The 21,642-nt window shown below is 39.2% G+C and overlaps 1 protein-coding gene across 1 annotated transcript in view; it reads right to left on the bottom strand.

The window, feature by feature from the left end:
* Window positions 1-5,694: 5,694 nt before the first annotated feature.
* PRDM6 (PR/SET domain 6) overlaps window positions 5,695-21,642 on the bottom strand; it is a 105,563-nt gene continuing 89,615 nt past the window's right edge. The window contains exons 7-8 of the mRNA XM_034960414.4: window positions 19,643-19,819; window positions 5,695-12,877 (exon numbers count right to left, since the gene is read on the bottom strand). Coding sequence (XP_034816305.2) covers window positions 12,763-12,877; window positions 19,643-19,819 — 292 coding nt within the window. The 3' untranslated portion in view covers window positions 5,695-12,762. The remainder of the gene's footprint in view (window positions 12,878-19,642; window positions 19,820-21,642) is intronic.

The following is a 21,642-nucleotide window of genomic DNA, read 5'->3' as shown; positions in this document are numbered from 1 at the left end:
CAGTAGGTGGCCAAAAATATGCCTCCAAAACTTAATTAAATGCTGAAGGAAACAATGAAAACTGTAAACATAATCAACTCACAGCCACTGATTGTCTTTTGCATGAGCCGTATAAAAAGGCAATGGCAAATACAAGCATGCTGGTTCTCCACGCCAAGCTCTGTTGGCTATGGTATTGATGATCTATTGCCATAGTTATTCCAGGCAACAAAGGATCACAAAAACTCTGTGGCAAGCACAATTTACATATCGCTCATGTAGCTAGAATCATTTGGGGATTAGTTTGGTAGCACTGTTGAATTTGGCTGGGCTCATATACATTTAGGCGTTGGCTGGTGATCAGCTGGGGCTACTGGGGCAACTTGGCTCAGTTCCAAGTGTCTCTCCTCCTCCAGCTGCCTACCCAAGGCATATTCTCATGGCAATGAAAGAGGTGCAAAAGAGCAAGCAGAAACATGCAAAACCTCAAGGCCTAGGCTCAAAACCAGCACATTGTCACTGCCGCCACATTCTATTGGCCAAACAAGCCAAAATTGGCCCATATTTGAGGTGTGGGAAAATAGACTCCACCTCTTTAGTGACCCAAACTACAAGCTTACATGGCAAAGGGAATTGACTACAAAGAGGGACAAAATAGAAGGACATGTCCATGATTCAAAACATTGCACCCTCATCCCAAGATTTAATATCCCAGTGATGCATTTTTTTAAGTGTACCTAACATTAGTGGGCTGTATTTATATGGACTGCTCACAATGAGCTCTGTGGTTGTCAAACAGTTGAGAACACTCTGATTCTATAATCAATGCTAAGATATTGTAATTTTTAAGTTGAAACCATAATTCCTTAATCAGCCCAAACTGGAATGCAAATGTCTAACTGCCAAACTTTTCTGGTACTTGATCATTTTTATCGTTTGTTGGAGGGAAAAAGACACAATGCTGTATTATTGGACACATGTTAAAACAATAAACAAATGCTACAACAGAATAGGAAGAAGTACCTTCTGTAGCCATATACAACTAGAGTAGATTAGGAAATCACTTGCTTTTAACTCTCAAATTGAAATGAGAGTTCTTCAGGTTAGAGTCCAACAGAGTGCTGACAGTAATTTTCAGTGCAAAAATTCTCCTTAATTCTTGGGTTCGTGTTTAACCTGAACGTCAACAACTCTCACAGAGCGATTAATAGCTGCTGCCATTGCCAATAACTTACAATTGGGGATTAAGGGTTTTGAATGAAAGGAAATAAAGAAAAAGAAAAGAAACTGACAAGATGAAGAAACAGAACTACAGCTCAAGCTATCTATCATGAAGCCGGATGACCAAATGCCTTTTCAGGAAGATAATTTGGGGAAAGTTTACAGACACTATCATTCCTATAGTTTACATGAAAAAAATTATGACTAATTTTTAAATGTTTTTTATTTTAAAATGTATAACTCTTTCAAATATATGTCTAAAATCGGTGTGCTACATGTATGCTCTGCAAAGAGTAAAACTTTAAAAATCAAGTAATCGTCAGTGTTATGGACTGAATGTTTTGTGCCCCCAAAATTTGTATGTTGAAGCCCCAGTTTACAGGTGGGGTGAGAAAGTGGTCATCTGCAACTTAGAAAGCATGATGTCACCAGGAACCGACTGCCAACACCTTGATCTTGGACTTTCCAGCCTCCAGAACTGTGAGACATAAATGTCCACTGTTTAAGCCACATAGTCCATGACATTTTGTTATAGCAGCCTGAACTGATTAAAAAAGTAATGAATGGCCAGCCGCCATGGCTCATGCCTGTAATCCCAGCACTTTGGGAGGCTGAGGTGGGCGGATCACTTGAGGTCAGGAGTTTGAGACCAGCCTGGCCAACATGGCGAAACTCCATCTCTACTAAAAATACAAAAATTTGCTGGACATCATGGCCCATGCCTGTAATCCCAGGTACTTTGGAGGCTGAGGCAGGAAAATCACTTGAACCTGGGAGGTAGAGGTTACAGTGAGCTGAGATCTGCCACTGCGCTTCCCGCCTGGGCAACAGAGTGAGACACTGTCGCAAAAATAAAATAAAATAAAATAAAAGTTATCAAGTGAATGAAAATCAGTTTGCAAAAAGAGCTTTGCCCTGAGGTCAGTGGTACACAGATTCCATAAAATCCAAGTACTTGCAGTCATATTTAAGAACAGTTGTCATTAGAGAGTGTTATCATTCTGTGTTGCAAAAGCAACATGGCAAGCCTTATTGACCAATAAGAGTAAGACGAAATGAAATTATCCTGATGAAGAGAATTTCCTGAAAGTGAATTTGATCAAAATTTAACTATTACCCATTTCTTATTTGCAAGATGTTGGGTTATGAACTATAATGGTGTGTTAGTTTTCTAGGGCTGTCATGACAAATAACCGAAATGACAGAAATTTATTATCTCACAGTTCAGGAGGCTTCAGGGTTCTGAAATCAAGGCATCAGCAAGGCAATCCTCCCTCCAAAGGGTCTAGGGAATAATCTTTTCTTCCCTTTCAGTTTCTGGTGGCTCCAGACATTCCTTGGCTTGTGGATACATAGCTCCAATCTCTGCCTCCATCCGTGGACTTCCCCTTGGTATGCCTTCTCTTCTTCTGTGTCTTCTAAAGACCCGCTGTCATTGGATTTAGGACCCACTTGGATAATCCAAGATGAGTTCAAAATCCTTAATTTAATTACATCTGCAAGAACCCTTTTTCAAAATAAGGTCAAATTCACAGTTCTGTGAATTATCTTGTGGGCATAGGGCACCATTCAACCCACTGCAAATGGCAAAGATGGTAAAAACTCACAAGAGCGTATAAGTAATGGAAGCTTGAAATTCTCTTATTACAGATGTTAAAAATAAAACAGATTATTATTAATATTTCTTGTATGTGTGTGTGTGTTGTGTGTGTGTGTGTGTGCTACCTGAGAGCAGGGAAAACTGGAAGAAAGACCCTGTAAGATTACTCTTTATTGCATGACAAGTTTGGGATTAAATGTTCTGTTTTACCTGATATTTGTCAAATAACTAATTTTGGTTATAACTGGGATTCCAAATAATTAGTATCTCCTTACAATTGGGCACATGTCATGCATAATTTCTATATACACATTTGTTTTTAACTTGAGGATAGGAAAAGGGAATAATCTCGGATGATAACAAGCGGGGAAAATCTCTGCCTGGCCATGAGCTACCCTTATAAATGATAACAAGGTGATCTCACTAATAGGTTGATTAGGCTGGTTTTCTTTCTGGGTGTCTATGGGACTCATACTAAACCATAAACAGGGAGAGAAGCTTCTGCTTCCTAAGTCCCTTGCCTCCCTAGCTTTGAGAGTGAGCCAATCAACTCTCTGTTCTTCCTTGTTATTTAGAGTCATCAAGAAATACATCTGTTTTTACTATCTACTAGGGGTCCTTTATTTTCAACTCTGCTCAGTCTTTTGAAGCTATAATTGACTATTGAAAAGCACCATTCCGAATACAAGATCTTAGATTTAGGGGTCTTGGAGTGCAGCCACCCCTCCTTGAAATTCAATATAAAGTTTGGCGTGTTTCTGAAACTTTTCTGTGGAGCAGTCTATTTTAAAATCACATTCCCGAAGAAGTCCATTACCTCAAAAAGGTAAGAATATCCACAAGTTGGCTCAATGCCATGAACCATGTTTGCTGTTGACCTTTGGAAGATTCTTTAGTTTCCATGTGCAATAGTATTATTCACACAATAACAACAATTATATATATGTGTGTGTGTGTGTGTGTGTGTATATACAATAACAGAAAAACCTTTGATTCACATGTGAGACAAATGTCCCAGGGAAGGGCACACTGGATAGACATCAACATAGTTGGCAGATCTTCCAAATGAGCCCACATGAACCGTACCTTATGGTTGCTGTTTAGTAGGGGATTCAAACACTTGTCTCTGTTCATTTCAACTCTCATCTCAGAAAGCAACTCCTTGGATTTACCAGACCTCCTCCCTCCAGGGAGAACTGACTACTCACTCAATTCTGTCCCCACTGGTTCCTGTATAGCTACTTACAACCTCTATAGTTTACTTGATTACATGTCTTTCTCTCCCATCCAGATTTTGTAACCCACCAAGTCCTATTCATTTTTGTATATAAGCACTTTAGCACATAGATTTTTGAAACTCTTTGTCAAGAGGATGTATGAATGGATGGATGAATGGCAAACATTAGTTGTGTATAGACAAGATGTCTCATTAAAGGTGATCAGAATCGTCCCATCCAAGAGGCTGAAAACCACCAGTCACCCCTGTGATTGGTACTGCCTTCCACACTGAGCCTACAGCGTAAGCAAAGAAATAAGCTAGACACGGTAAAGAGTCCATGTATATTCCCAGAGTACCCTGTCCTTAAAAAATTTCCAGAATGAGGCTCAGGTGCCCCATGGATGGAGAGTGCCACTATTTCAAAAGTATATCTTCACTTCTGATGTAATATTTTTTCTCAAGAAAACACAGGCATGCCATTCTTGGGCAATGGAATAACCCTGTGCTACAGCAGAAACAGCAAGATGAAATTCAACTTTTTGCTCCAGGTGGGGCTGGGTGCTAAGCTTGGCTACTCTGGGACAGTCAACAGTTTTGTAAGATAGCTGCCTGGTATGCACTATCATTTGCACATTTATTATACTGGAATAGTCCTGGTACTTATGGAAAAGGAAGAGTAATGCAAAATGGAGTGTAAACTCCCAAATCTAAAAACTCCACCTTTTCAGTTGCTTAGACCAAAAAGTCTCAGAGTGATCCTTGATTTCTCTCTTTATCTAATATCCAGCATCCAACCCATCAGCAAATACTGTTCAATTTTCAAATTATATCCAGAATTTAACTACTTCCTGCCACCTTCACCATTACTGCACTAGAGGAAGGTACCATCATCTATCTCTCAGCTGCGTTGAAATCTCTTAACCATCTCCTGTCTTCAGTCTGTGTTCTCCCACAATCTATTCTCAACAGAGAAGCAAAAATTATCACTTTGGGTCAGATAACATCCTGCCTCCGCTCAAAATGAGATTTTCCCACCTCACGCAGAGGAAATGCCAAGTTCTCACAATAGTATTCAAGGCTCTATATGGTCCAGCCCACTTTGACTCTTTGACCTTACCTCCTGCAATTTCCACCTCTTTCAATCCACTCCAGCATCAGTGTCCTTCTTGCTATTCCTAGATGCTCACATATTTTTTCTAAGTGAAATTTTATTTTCCAACAGAACAAGAGACAAACAGCTGACTTTGGCTTTCTTTCTGAGAGCCCCCTAATCACATACATTCAGAAGAGTCACAGCCCCAGGCCACTCTCCGGGCAAGTGCTTTCTGCTGTGCTCCAAGGCTTATGGGGTTAGAGGTCAAATATCAAGTCCAGCCTGCCACAGATTTGTGGCTGGGTCTCTGCGCACAGTTTCCTTAAGAAGCTGTGCACCTGACTTGGTCGGGCAAATGAGCATGTGAGCACATGAATAAGGAAAACAGTAATCTCAAATGCATCCGAATAAACCTCAGGGCTGAATTTTAACAACCTTCCTGCTTGCTAGGTGTATTTTCTAGCTTATAGTTCCCCAACAAGAGTTTGTTGACTGCCTACTGCCTAAGCTGCACACTAGAATCAAACAGATGGTGCTTGAAAAATGACTGTGGGACTGGAAAAGACAGAATCCAAGGGAAGATCGCGTCATCATAAAAATGTTTTATTAATCAAATATATTTACATTTCTTGGTCAATGTTCTCTAAATGTGTACCTGTTTTTTCATTTAAATACAACTTAATCCTGGTAGATTCTATCACAAGAATACAGCAGCATGCATGATCTCATTGGTCCTTTGCAGCTATTTTTTCATTAAATAATGTGAGTTTAATAAAGTTAGAAAACTTTATTAAGTTTTACCCATTCTTACTGTGGGATAATCATTCTTGTCATATCAGTGGCCCTTACAGCAAACTACACACTCCTTATGACCCACAGTGAGATTCTTCTCGTTCTCTTAACTGACTTGTTTAAGCTTTCCAAACTCCAAAAGGCAGATGTGAAACTGGGCATTCACTCTAACCATTTTATTTGGTGGAAAGTTGGAGAGAGACATATTTCTATTCCAGTAGGGAACATTTACAGTCCTAAACTTAAAATAACCACATTAAAGAAATTTATACAATGTCCTAATAGCATCTAAATATCACACTTCTTTTAGCATCCTACGGAACTGGATGTCTTCCCCTTGATATAAAAAAAATAATTAACTTGGGACATTAAGTTTCCAAAATAATTTTGCTGATCTGAGCCAAAGTTTTCCTTAATTCGTTAGTCATCACCTTAGCCTCTGCATTTAAACTGGGGGAAGGCTTTTTCATGAAATACTTACAACTGCTAAGGAGAATAATTTTGCCTCTGGCTTTTGCTATACATTTTCTCCAGGTTGGGAGAAACTAGAGAAGTGTACTAGATTGTTCAGAGAAAGTAAGTCTACAAGTGCTGATTTTGTTAACATTAGACAATGCCCACATGTGGATCAACAGGGACTGTGGGTTGGCAGACTTTTGCTCTAAGATGGCTGCTTTCCCCAACATGTGGCAATCACCTGATATGGCATAATTGCTTTTAAACATGAAAGAGTTGTGCTGTAGAAATAGATCTCCAACTTGTTAAAGTTTATATCTAGACTGCTTTCAGTTGGGAGTGATGTGCCAAAGTGGGAGAAAGACACCAACAAGGATGTTTTTCAAGGCAGGAAACAGGAAATATCAACCAGGACCCACCATGTTTGACAAGGAAAATATATTTATCATTTCAACAAACAAATGTGCCCATTAGAATCAGAATCTGGAGGAAAGTAGTATACATTGTGGTTTCAATAAACCACGGTAAAGAGTTGCCTTGTAATAAAGCCAGTTCATGATGAAATTTTGTACACTTACTTTTTGAACAAACCTCACAGTTTCATCTAGATTGTGCCCCAGAACTTGAACTGGTTCCTTGAGTACCTCATGCATGTAACTACACTATCTGTGCCTTTGACAAACCAAACCTATAATGACTCCAGTCTTTCTACTTCACTGCTTTAAACCAACAGGCTAACCACATAAGCCCATATCCTTAATGCACACAACTGCATAATGACTCCATTGATGCCTGAAAAGTAACTCACTTAGCATTCAGTCAGAACAAAGAAAGAAAACGAGATTTCACTTAGCCCCGTTGAGGATGTGTTTTTACCTGTCAATAGTGTTCGAACCTTATTCTCTTCTGGCCACTCTCCAACACAACCTGCCCTTCCTGCCTGTTGCCATTTGTCCTAATGTATATCACACTTGAGAGGGTTATTTTTTTTTCTTTCAATGTGGAATTTTAGTTTCCTGCTTAGAAAAACAAAAACAATGCCTGACAGCAATGGAATAGTTGAAATTCTGTCCAGCAATGAGATTTGGGCATGACAAAATCAGCATCTATAATGATACGTGTTTTAATAGCATTTCAGTATTGTTTCCACAAACACATTTTATAAATAAATTATACTTGTGTTTATTAATTTTTAAAAGCTCTTGTTCTCAAAAAAAAGCTTTACATAGAGAAGTATTTTCCTCTTTTAACAATTGCCTGTTTATGGCTTTGAAGGAGGAAAAAAACTAAAGAAGCTACAAAGCTAAAACTGTTAAGCATATATGAGAAGGGGATAATGATAGTATCTTTGTTATAGAGTTACTAAGGATTAAAAGAGATAATCCACATTAAGCATTAGAACAAGGCATGGCAGTAATTGCACAATATAATTTATAATCATCATCATTCCCATCAACATCTGTGGGAATAAGCGCAGAATGTCCTTATTTTTCCATTAAAATTTCCTCCATAGATTTTCTAAGTGCAGTGGTGGCATATTCAGTCTATAGGAAAGACAATTCAAATGTTTCATGACTTGGACCTGTTTCTGACATATTTTTTGTTATCGTTTTACATATTGATCTGATGAAACATCTGGCATTTATTATTTAAAGGAAGAAACTAAATAAATATTTTAAAAGTCAAACACAGCCAGGGACTACAGGTTAAACATCTGTGGCAAGGTTTCCACAGATAAAGCAATATTCTTTTCAGTTTGGCTCTGTCTGGCCAGTTGTACCTGACAGCTGATCTTTGGGTTTGTAGAATGCAATCTTGGGGAGGGCTGAAATAGGTGCCTTCCTAGTAACCTGTGTTGTTGTTTTGTGGTAGTTCAGATAAATGCTAGTGAGGGGAGAACTTTAAACTTTGGGTTGATGATCACCCAGGTATCTAGTTAGCGCATAAAATTTTCCAAAGCTCTTCACCTTAAAAGGATCCTGACAAGCGAATAACATTTCTGGAACTTACAGTCATCATTTAAAGAAGCATATATCTCAGTATCTTTTAAAATCTGATGTCAGGATCTAGTAAAGGCTCTGGGAAATAAAAATTAAATTCATGTCAGGGAAGAAACAGATAAACATTTCAGGAAATGTGATTATTTATTTCTTATTCCTGGCCTGGTTTCTGTAGGCATGCATAGCCTTAATATGAGAGCAATGAATTTGCTCCTAAACGCAGGCTGCTGGGTACACTCAGAGGGACCCGTTAACCCTGCTGTTCTGGAAATGCCCTCTTTGTGAGACGTGCCATGATTCCCATTTTAAACAACTCAATAGATACTTGCATTTTATATTTTAAATTAGTGCAAAACAAATAATGTTACTTCTGCACACCGGGGAAAGGGACTACACTGCCAACGCTTATCACTAATGAGGCAACTCTGACCCATTCAGGGTCGCAGATCTCCTTCCCTGAGCAACTCCAGCCTTGTACCCCACTTGTTGCCTTATCATTGAAAGGGGGGTCATAAAAACCCAAGACCCAGGCCCTAATCCTGGTCTCTTGATACTGCTGCTAACAACCAATAGCCCAGTGAGTTAAGCAAAGACAACCAAGTTGTGCATCTTAACTTGTTTTGCAATATGCTATTTTCTGGTCCCCAGATGAATTTACCTCTCTCAGATTTTCCCAGTTGGAACAAAATCTTTAACTTCACTGAGACAATGGTCTAAAGGACTAAAATACCCATTTTACTAGCAGCCACTTAGGAGGAGAATATTATTTTATCATGAATAGTCACTTAAATAATGCTGCTTATGGTGAACACATAAAATGGGGTCTTTATATAAAATAAGAGTTCAATAAATACTTGTTGAATAAATGAATGAAACAATGAACATTTGATTTAAAAATTGATGAACTGCTAAATGTTCGTATAAATCTTTGCATACCCGAACCAGAATGAAATTTTTACAAGGTAAAATTCAATTATGAGCCCTATGAGGACACAATGATGTCATGATCTTTTCCTGTTATACATAGTTTCCCAAGAAGGCTACATTTAAATGAACACAATAAAAAATGTATCAACTGAATCAAATTATATAAATTATACGAGATTAAGTTTCATAGCTTTAGCCACACAATAACTTTTTAGAAGTATATCTCCTCCAAAAAAGTCATTTTTAAAGATAAAAACAAAACAAAAATGAAAAGCTTATCTATGAAAAATGTATGCACATATCCTGGGGAAAATACAACTTTGCCTTGGGATATTGAGATTTTTCCAGAAATGCAAAGGTATGCAGCTCCATCTCTCATCCTATTGCACCCTGACTTTTCCCTGGCATTACCTTTCGTCTTAGACTCTTTGCTAAATAAAGGAACATACACTAGGATGAAAAGTCTTATTCTGAAAAAATTATTATTATTCTGTCCCCATTGAAAGAAAAGAGTAAAGAAGGATTGCTTCAAGAGCCAAACCCTGATTCAGCTCTGACAGACTACCTTTCTTATCTTAAATATCCTTTCCCCAGTGATTCAGAGCATTTACTCTCTTTATAGCACTACTAATTAGGAAGTTACTAATAAGAAAAACTGGCAAATTTTACGACTGCAATTTCTACCACCCATTTGCTGTATCCCAGGGGACTGTGTGTCCACTTTAAATAGAAAAGGCTAAAGCAATTGTTAGGAAGTTTCAAAGAGAAACCTCCTCCCCAGCATACACTTAGATTAAAATCATTTTGGACCCAAATGATCTCAGTACCTGCTTCAGGGTTCCAAGTCAATGTCCAGGTGTAAGCCTGTCTTTGTGGACAGACAGCCTAGGCTGGTCTGCTAGAAGCTGGCAATAGGACAGCAATGTAAAAATTGTGAATGTGCCCACATGCCTGGAAAATTAGAGTATCCAATTTTCTATTAGGCAGAAAATATTTTCTGACCAAATTTGGTGGAATATATATGCCAACAATTTCTCTTAATAATAGAGGATAAAAATAGATTTAAATGGAGCAGAACACTAGAAGAGTGTTTTGGAGTACAGGTTACTGCCACATTCAGTGGAAGTTTGGGATCAGCTAGGAAAGCCATCAGGGTGGCAGAGAGATCATTGTTAAGGAAAACCTTCCCATGCCAGACATCAAGGGAGGAGGGAAGCCTTCTCATTCTCCCACATTCTGAAGCTCATGAGAACTGAGTAAGTAGTACACGGTGTTCCACTGTGAAATGTGGCAAATGGCTGAGCTGATTTTTCAAATGAAAAAAAAAAATTAGAAACATACAGGTGATTCCCTACTGTTGTTTTCAAAAAGTTTGAGTAAATCTTTCAACCTTAACAAATGGAACAGCTTACTCATCTGTGAAGCTGATCTGTCCTTTTCTTGCAGGTTTCAGGTTAATATGGCTACATTTCATTCACCCTTCCCAGTGACGCACATTGTTTGCAAACGTATCCATCACTTAGGGCAGGGAATTGTAAAATCAGAACACATTCCTAACTACCAGAGAGAATAGTTTCAATCAGCTACTGTTATACAGCAGCATAGATTCCTTACTACTTTCATGACCAGGAGACAGTAAGAACTGGAGGAAAATTCTAGGTGAATGGCTTGAGATTGGGCAACAGAGGTCAGAATTAGCCATATTTTTCATTATGGCCCAGGGTTCTAGAGATTATTATTATGTGTATATATGTATATATACATATATAAATAATAACTATAAACACTTATTAATTAGATCCTGTTGAATTCCATTTAAAATGTGGTAGCTGGGGTGCTAAGGAATAGAGAAGCAAAATTAAAAGGGAAGAGAGATTTTCTGAGAGCCAGATACATAATAATAGATTAAACTAAACCACACAGTATCCTTGCCTTTTAGTAGTGAGTTCAGTTATGTGTCTCATTTTTATTGAGGGAAGACAATGGGAAAGCTCAAAGACAAGGAGTTCCTTAAAAGACTGTGTCCTGATATCAGGTGATGATGAAATTTACAAACAGAAACTGTTGTTATTAAACACTCTAGATAAAACTGAACAGTTTTTATCTAAACTGGCCATCGAGGTAGACAGTCGCTGAGATGCTGCTGGGAGCTATCAGTTCTTCCCAAAACTAGATCATTTCATTAAATGTGACCCAATTTCATTGAGCACCACTGTTGAACCACCAACAGGCTAGCTGAAATTAAACTCACATTCTAAGCACTCAAAGAATAGTGAAATTGTGTGGAGAATTCCTTCTCTTTCAATTAATCAATCTCGAGAAAAGAAAAAGTAATTCTATTGATAAAATTAGCTGCTCCTGGGCTATCTGTTCTAACCACAACCTTCTCCATGGTTCCTCCTCTCAAAGTCTCCTTGTCTGGGCTATTTTCACTTGTGTTTGTAGACATGCTCCTCCCACACTCAGGAGAGAGGAAAGGGGGCTCCTGGGGTTCATCTGCAAGAGGAAGAAAGATAAAATTGCTAAAAGGGCCTTGCCGATGGGGTTTGGCACTATTTTTGTTCACATGTTCAACACTTTCACAGAAACAACTAAAAAAATTACAATGAAGCCTAACACCTTATCTCCAGCCTTAGACCAAAGAACTTTATTTTCATTTTCTTTTTTTTTTTTTAAGCTAAAATGTTATTGAAAACAAACGTTTCTCAACGAGCTGCTTCGGAACAATATAACGTATTATGAAGCTCCGTACATTTTACATGTTCTTGCAATCTTGACAGGACAAAATAAGTCCTCAACTTTTTCCTTTGAATTTTGAAACTGAAACCATTTTCTTCCTTTTCCAGACTCTCCTGCATCAAGACCAGGCTGTTTGGAAGAAACCGTGTAGAAAGTGCATGAGCAGTGAGCATGGAAGACATGGAAATGGGATGCGTCTGGGGCTGAAGGTAGCATTGACTCAGCGAAGGTTCTCGGTCTGCTTCTGTGGTCCCCGCTGGGGCAGCCAGTGTCAGGCCAGGCCAAACCGACACAGCAGAATGAAGGGCTGTACAATGGGTCCCCATGAAACATGTTACTAAAAAAAGATGCAACGAGAACCAAGTCCCTGTGCATTCTTAGTCACAACGGTGGGCAGAAGAACCCATACGATTCCTCCCTTTGGTATTAAATAACAGTTTTTAAAAAGCTTTTTAGAAACAAAGCAAAATACACGGTGGGACTGGAAATGTTAACCATCCCAGGTTAGTTGTCCACTGAAATAAGTCTCATCCCTAAGTCATAAATAAATAATCTCTTTCCTGGTCTGACTTCCATGCCAGGATCAATATCTCTTAACATCTTACTTATTTTATTACTGCTTTTGGTTTTCTGGGACTGATTGAAAGTTGCTCAGAGGAAATCTTTGGTTTTGCTTAAGTGTCCGTGACATTTAATCATGACTTTCCTTGCAGTTTAATTCCAACCAGTCAATCAGTTAATCCACTTCGATTGATTCTGGGCTCTCAGTTATTGGCTTGCACTCATTGGGCATCCGCTGGTGTCGGCTCAGCTGGGTGGCCTGCGTGAAGCTCCTCTCACACCTCTCGCACCTGGTGGAGGCAAGAGAGAAAATTGAGACCAGGGAGCGGGGCCTGCAGGGTGATGGGCTTCCTCTCATCCTGCCTAATCAGAACAGACACTCCAAAGTGGCTTCAGATTTTACCAGCTCAAGAGGTTTAATGGGTGGCTCCTTCCAAGGCCTGGATGCCTGTGATGGGACAAAGCCCGTCTGATGCAGAACAGAGGGATCTGTCAATAGGCAGGGGGAAGGTGATTTCTCCAGAGAGCCCTGTCCTGCTGCAGCTCTGATCACTGTCAGTTCAAATAGATAAAGAACAAAAAGAGATTTTTAGGAGTGAGCCATCAAAGAAGCAGCTTGCCTGCAGTTTTCTACTCTGTAACCCCAAAGAGAAATTGATGACAAATAGAATTTCACCTACTGCTAATTTACAATTGGGAATTCTACTCCCTTCAGAACAGCAGCCAAAGAGTGTACATCTTGGAATTTGGAAACTAGAGGAAGCAATACGTTAGACTGCAGTGACTGTGAGGGGCAGTAGGCATGGTCGCTGCTTTTTTGCAAAAGCTGGTTACAGTGTCACAGCCTAACCAAACTTAGGGTTAAAATAATTTATAAAACTAGAATTTGCAGTGGCACAGTGGAAAGGATGTACATATGGGCTAGAATTAAGGGCAGTGTGTCTGATGAGGAGAAAATGTCACACTTCAAGATTTATCTCTTCTTTTTAACTTAAATGAGAAACAACAACAACAAAAGACTGTAATCTAGAGACTTTGAGTTCCTCCCTATCTCCCATGTCCATATCTTCCAAACAACCTTCACTTACTAGCTTGGTGGCTACTCAATCTACAAAAAGCAGAACACACACTCAAAATCTAGTGGGAGCCTGTTGTTTTTCTGTGGATGTTGTCCCTGGTTGATTGTGACTGTGTGTGTAAATACACACACCCACAGATGAACTGTGGCAGCTGGCTGGGCACAGACAGCGACTTCTCCATCACCACCTTACTTACCTGGGCTGCCTAGAGCACTGGCCCAGCATCTAATACAGCTCAGAGGCCACCTCAGCCACCCCTAATGCCCTTTCCTCAAACCTTTGAAGAAAAAGATATTCAAGAAGAGCTACAGACAATTGTCCCACTTTTAAATAATGCAACCTCCAGTTTGTGAGCCCCTGCACTATGAAAGCTGTGGCAAAAGCCACCATGACATAGTCTCCCTGCCTTATCACAGACAAGAAAGCCACAAGCCCTGTTATCTGTTAGGCATTCCACTCTTTCTCCTCTTCAGTAAATTATATTAAGTACCCTGTCTTGGACATAAGTACCTATAAAATAGAACACATCCATCCACTCTGGGAATTCTTGCATGTTTTTGAACATTGGCAGGCAGGAGCTTCACTTCGCATTTGGATTTTTCAGGGCTCCTGCACCAGCGGAGTGTGTCAGGGGGAAGAACTTGTGTTTCTTTGATTGTCTTTCGGGGAATATTTTTAGCAGCCTGTTCCACTGTTAAAAACTGCACTGTGATCTTGACAAATGTATAATGTCAGCTTTAATGTATCAGACCTATCAGCTCAATGAAAATAACTCAGAAGTATTGATCACCTAATGATTTTTGGTGTATTCATTAACGTCCGTGGGCAGCTCATCCCCTCTCCAGAGCTCCTGGAGTGCTGATGACACGTTAGCGAACTGCTGATTGTTTATTAGAAAACTGATTAGTTACTGGATTAGTGTGTCAAAATATACTACCTTTCACTGCTTGACAAACTTTCAAATTATTATATTCCTTTTTTTTATCTTGAAGCTCTAGAATCAATTTCGAAGAGAGTAGAATAGCTTGAACAATTGTGAGGAATGAAAATGTGCCTGGGTCATGGTTTTGCATTTTTAATCTTGTGTATTAGAATATGAGGAATACACGAGTTGGCAGTTTAGTGCTTCATATAAGGCAAAAGTGTATGTCTATATGTAATATTTTAACATCCAGATTGGATGGAGACATTAAGAGAAAAACACATTTTTCTCAAGTGTTTGCCTAAATGCACTGCAGATATTTACACAAATGGAAAAATTTGTTGTAATAGTCAGAAAATTTGTCCAATATATAGGGTGCATAAGAAGAGTATTCCAGGAAAATCATTTCTAGAGCCATCTGCACACCAAGTGTGAGTAAAAATACAAGCAGACGTGTAGAAATTACCTTAATTTAGAATCTTTTCTCAGGGAGTTCTCCTTCTTGAGGAAAGAAGGCTACTAGAAATAATATCTATGTTGTTTGGGAATGACAAGAATGCAATTTATATATTTGAGGAAGTAAGAGCTAGATATAAAAATATTTTTTAAAAATAAGGACTTCAGTTTTATGTTCATTATCTTACATTTTAGAGAAATCTCTTCCACAAAATATTTTCATACTTTAATGAAACTCATCTCAACAGAACTGACTCAACAGAAGTCAGAGCCAGACTTCACTTGGTGGGCATCTAAACTAACCCTGAATTACAGTCCCTGATGACTGACTGGCAGGGGCATCTCTAAGCCTGGACTTCGTGCAGTGTAACAGAGTAAGAAGGAAGAAAAGATGCAGGTAATGTGTCAGGAGGGAAAAGCACCCTTGCACTCAGGGGCTTCGTTGTGCCTTCCCTTAGCATAGGTGCTGATGCCACAGCCTTGACGGGAGTATCTCAGGAACAATGAAGTGGAAAGTCTACTAAGTATTTCAGCAAAAAGAAACTCCTCATTGTGAGGAGTTTCTTTCTATTATACCATTGTGAGCATCTTAATTAGACTTAATTACCTCTAAATTTTGAGATCATTCTTTACTTACTATGATGGTTGACTGGATTATATGTACGAGGAGCTTAACAAAGCGATGTCAAGTTCTGTTACCACAGAAAACCTGCAACAAGCTTTCTGTGCCTCTATGATATGCCACAAAAAACTTTTTGAATTGAACCAAATTGCACAGGGCTTTGTATGTATGATGTGTTTAATGCATATTTACTGATTTGCTTCTTGGATTTGCTTTAATTTTGCCTAGATCTTGTTCAAATATTAGATGTCCTTTGGAATTTCCTTTGATTTTTTTCATCATGAGCCAAACTCCATTTTCTTGATGCAAGAACATAGCGATGAATGATTCTCCTTGCTTCTAACAATAATGAAGAACCCCTCCTAAGGAAAATTCTAGCCTGTTCTCAGTTTCCCAGGTTCAGAAAGCCAGGCTTCGGGCAGCTCACACAGATCCTCTCAGGCAGAGCAGGGCAGCCCACTGAAATATCAAGACACTGTTTAGTAAGAAGGAGGAAGGAGTCCTTGCTGCATAGAATAATTTTTAGACTGCCAACTAACTTCCTTATTTCCTTCCTTCCTGCCTGCCTGCAATAAAATGCTTGGCCATTGCTGTTAAATGATATCTTGCGTTTGCTCCTTGTTTTCCATGACTTCCAGTATCATAGAGCAAATTGAAAGCCGAGACCTTCAATGTGATCCTCCAATTTTTATTTTTCGTACATGCTCCTTTATCTTAGAAATCCTAAGTCTACGGCCTAGGGTAGCTGCTGACAGGCCCATCATCTACCTAGAACATGGGAGATGGATTCTTTCAGTGGAATTTCAGCCAATCAGATATGAGGCAAAGCCTGGATTGAAACTCTGACCTCTTCATGCCAAATCTTCCGCAGCCTTCTTTGGATGGCAGTAATCTTGATATGCCTTCAAAAACCACTTCTCAGCAGAAGATTTTAGAAGTTGGAAAGGGCTTTCTCTGACATGGCAAGCTTAATCTCAGCTCAACCCTGAGAATTCTGTAAAGGCCTCCTGAGCCCTGGGTGGGTGGGACAATTTGGGGACTGAGCCATCTGGGGCATCTATTTGGAAACTCCCCAAGACATACAGTTGAGGGTTATGTGCCTTTACAAGATTCTTCTCCTTCTTTGTAACATTGTGTAAGCCAATACCCATTACTTGAAGTAGTAAAATTAACTGTTGTAGAGAAACCCATTTTATTGACTAATCTGCAAAAAAAAGGTTTTAAAAAATGTTTGTTTTATAAGCTTGTAAAAGGATATCTTCATAATATTTACAAATGTCCATGGGATGAATATCCATGAGCTATGGTTGGAAGATTCCCAAAATTCCCTTGGGATAGATCAATTCTGAAAGACCTGGTTGTATACACTAAAGGATTTAACTTTCCATTTCCTAGAAGATGTTTAAATCTTGCACTTTCAAAATAAGCATACACTCAGCTCTCCCCTGGGAATATCTATTTGATATATTAAAAAAAAAAAAAACAACTACAGCATGTGGCTGTCTAGATAAAAGTAGGAACAGAAAGAACTAAAACATATACACAGAATTTAAGCCAACAACCTTAGTTGTTTCCTTTTTTTTCCAGATGAAAGTAGGTATGATCAAAACATATATTTTTGGAAAAGGAAAAATACAATCAGCAAAGCCCTTCAAATATTAATCTGATGAATTGAAATTAAGTTAAAATGGCAACTCTATTGGAAACATGACAAAAACAGATGTTAAAGGAAAAAAATTGAGTGGAGTCAACAAGGTTACACATAAGTAACACCTTAACATTAATAGAAATCTACTTCCCATTTTGACCCTGAAACCGCTTCAATTAATTACTAAAATCTATTTACACAGCAACAAGATAAAAATCAATCTGACTCCTGGCACTGTATTGGTCTGGCTGCCCTTTCTAATATAAGGGGCCAGAAGGATCCTGAACCCTCCTGTATCTCTGCTTTTGAAAAGCTCTCTTGCTCAAAGGCACAGGCAACGTGCCACTCATTGTCAACGCCCTCCTCCAGAGCAGTGAAGCCAGAACCTAGGAACCCTACGGGGCTCAGGCCTGAGGGCAATGACAAAGTCCACTAGGCAGGATACAAGCACTGGTGATAGGGAACTCCTAGGACTGTGGTAGCCCATGCAGCTCCTTAGGGTGGATTAGAAAAATATGCCCTCTTTGGGCTATTGCAGCCTCAGGCGGCACAGCATGGGTGGCATAGTGCAGACTTGATTTTAGGCCCCATCCTGCCCCCTTAGCCAGATGCTCTTATGCAGTGAACAAGCTGCACCTATGTACCGCAACAAAAATTATCACTATTTTGATTATTAACACCATAAATTAAACTATGTTGGAGAAAAGTTAAGAATGCTGAATAAAGTAACTAATTATTGAGGAGAACAGGGACAATGACCATCTTTTATGAACTTCTCCCTTCACTGGCAGACAGAGAGGAAGGCAGGACCCAGACCACAGGACTCTGTTTCCCAAGCTGAGCCTGGCCTCAGGCTGAGCACAAAGTGCGCCACGACAGCAGGTCTGGATGGAAAATCCTGGGTAATGAGGCTCTGGGAAGACTTCTTGGCTGAGACTGAGCAGGGGGATTAGTCTCCTACTGCCTGAATCATTTCCTCTCTTGCTTGATCATGTCCTACAGAAGGTACATAAGGGGGTAACTCTATGCTCTTTTAATTCTCCTTCTCAAACAGAAAAAGCCAGTAGAGCAAATGAGTGAAGAGAGCTGTGAGAGGGTTGAACTGAAAAGAGTTCATCACACAGACCATAAAAACTGCTCTGAGAACACCAATCAACCATGCATGCTGACTCACACTCTCAGGCCTTTCCACCTGCTGTTTGGATGGCCAGAAATACCTTCCCCTATGCCCCGTATGTCTAGAAATCTCCTACTCATCCTTCAAAACATATCTGAAACATCATTTCCACCAGATAGCATTGATTACTCCATTTCTGTGCTACTGTGAAACATCATACATACATGTCTTACTGTTGTACTTTTCACCCTGTAATACATTTACTAATTGGGCTTCCCCTTAGACTATGAGGTTTTCAAAGATGGAGAAAAGGAGGAACAGCTAAATGTCATTCACCTTTGTATCTCTTGTACCTACCAGGGTGCCTAGCAAAAAAGTACATACTTGGTAAATACCAGCTGAATGAATGAACACATACATAACTGAATGAGTAAATGAATGAATGAGTGAATAAGTGAATGAATAGACCATCTTGCACAGATTCAGATGTCCACCATTTGGATAAGTGTGCCATGTGTAGAAACACACTCTCTTGCTCAGATGCCATTATCTTGCCAAAGCCCTTAGAATTCAATTCCATCTCTTTCCACATTCCCTGAATCCTCAAAAAGTCAATGTACTCTGGGTTTGGTTTTGTTTTTCTTTTTTCACCAACATGGTAATTCTAAAGTCCAAAGTATACACTGAAAAGTCACAAGTTGGCTGCTATAATAGGTTCAAACTCTTTAACACATAGGAAAGAGGAGGATATATTTCATCAGAATCCTGAAGGGTTCAAGTTCTCCAAAAGGGGATTATTGGGATGTTCTAAACTTGTGGTCACCTTTCTGATGATCATAAGGCTTGCTGATGGCCACAGGAGCTCTGTGTGGCTCCTAGATAAAATTCCAGAAGCACAGATCATCAAGGACTGAAAAAAATATTAAAATTATTTACTCCTACCTCTTTATTTTAATGATGAGAAAACAGACCCAGAAGATTTGTCTCACGACCAAGGTTGGCAACTTGAGCTAGGACCAGTGCATAGGTTTCCTGACTTCATTTTTCAAATGTCAGCCACTAAACAAGAAGAGATTCGTTTGCAGCCTGGACACTGGCCTTCCAAGTAGCCTGTGCCAGCTGGCTAAGCCAGGCAGCACTGTGCTGATGCATCAGCTGGCTCTTGGGAAAGGCTAAGAGAAAGAGAGGGTGGAGGGCTAGCCACTACTTACTTGAAGGGCTTTTCTCCAGTGTGGGTTCGGATGTGGTTGTTGAGGGTGGTGGCCCCGGCAAAGGCACGACCACAGTAGCCGCACTTGAAAGGCCGGTCACTAGAGTGAGTGACCACGTGGTTCCTCAGTTCTGAAGGTTGGGAAAAGGACTGGGAGCAGTGGCCGCATTGGTAGGGTCTGAAACAAATAAACAGACTGTCTGGTCATTGTTTTCTGTGTTGATCAGTGGAAGTCAGAATCATATGACAAGGGGCCAAAACTTATTGATGACATTTTCTCAGTTTCTAAGACAGGGCATAGAGCTTTGGCCACTGGATTCCCACTACTTTACTTGTTGCCACAGGAACAAAATTCACAGAGCTGCTGAGACACATCAATTCCCGAATGAATACCCCTTTCCAGTACTAATCATACCATTTTGGAAACCCCTACTTTCTTATTTTTATCTTTCCCCAGGCAAATGTTAGGGTACTTTTGTAAGTAGGGAAAGTATAGACTTCATTAAGCAGACTGTTACAAGAGAAAATATATAATTGTCTCTTATGCTTCCATAGCACTTTCATCTTTTTAAAGTGCTTTAAAATCAGTTATCCAGTTTAATCTTTATGACAATCCCCTGGGACAGAGAAGGCAGTTGCTATTATCTCTGTTAATTCAGAAAACTGAGGATAAACTGTCCTCCCGGGACACAAGCTCTTGATACTAAGGCCGTTCTAGGATGTTTGGACCTCATCCTAAGTACCAGGTAAACACACAGGCAAGTCAGCAAGTTACATGTGTGTTTTAACGGATATTAAACTGTGGTGGACTTATAGCATAATCACTGGTATTGCACAGATGAACACAGATGTACACCCAGATGTGTCTCTTTGTCAAAGATATCCTGACTTCTACCTACTATTCCCTCCTCCAAATATTTATCCATTAGATCTTTCTCTTGAACATCACCTCCCCAGTTGAATCTGGCAGCAAGGCATGATTTATAGCAGCACAGAAATGATAGGATGTCATTGTGCTTGCAGAAGGATGATTCTGATGCAAAAGCAAATGGAAGGAAGTGGTGACAAATACCTGATAATTAGCAAGATTATCAGAGCACATTCTTCCCAGCTCACGAGAAGTAAATCAATTTTTGGTTTTCATAAAATAGATTAAAATTCTGTCTTCTCTACAGAAGTTCTTCTGCTTACTTAAGCAGAATCTGGTGAGTGATATAAAACCCAGGGAGTTTTCCCTATTCAAAGCTATTTCATATCATTCCTTGACAGGATTCTAATTTGTTTATCAAAATTTTTGTTCAGATAATTAATAATCTGTCGTGAGGGATATTAACAGCATTCACTAAGCCCTGGCTTATGAGCCAGACGTTTCTGGCTGCACTCAGAAACCAATGGTGAAAGCAGACTTAATTGCTCAACTTTTAACAAATGCATAAGCTCCAATGACCAGAAACCAAAATGAAGGGCCAGGAGACAATGGTGACTGAGCATGTACAACAATTCAATTAAGTGCAAAATAAAGTGTACCCTCTCATTTGTCAAGTGAACTGCTTAATTGTGGCTACTTGCCTCACTGAACACAAATACTATTATTTTACCAGGCTTCAGCACACTGAGCCCTGATTGTAGAATTTTTTAGCTTGATTAATAGCCAAGGATTGGTCAATAACTCAATACTATACAATTTTAATTACTTACATTTAGAAATCTATCTAACTGCTCTCAAACAAGTTTCAAAGAAATATATAAAAAGTCTTTGGTAAGGAGTTTATCAATCTTGCCAAATTACACATGCATTTTATTATAATTATAAAATAATCCTTTGAAAACCATTAAAATTATATGTAGAGGAAAATGTCCTCCTGTCGAATCTGTTCTTTGTGGTAAACATTAAACTTAAAAGGGTTCCTGAAAAAATAATTCTCTCAGGGTTGAATTTTCTAAACTGTTATTGAAGATTATAAACAAAATAATATATTAATATATGCTATATTCACTGAC

The sequence above is a fragment of the Pan paniscus genome, chromosome 4 (genome assembly GCF_029289425.2).
Source record: "Pan paniscus chromosome 4, NHGRI_mPanPan1-v2.0_pri, whole genome shotgun sequence".
NCBI classification, from domain to species: domain Eukaryota; kingdom Metazoa; phylum Chordata; class Mammalia; order Primates; family Hominidae; genus Pan; species Pan paniscus.
This window is presented reverse-complemented; position numbering and strand designations above follow the sequence as displayed.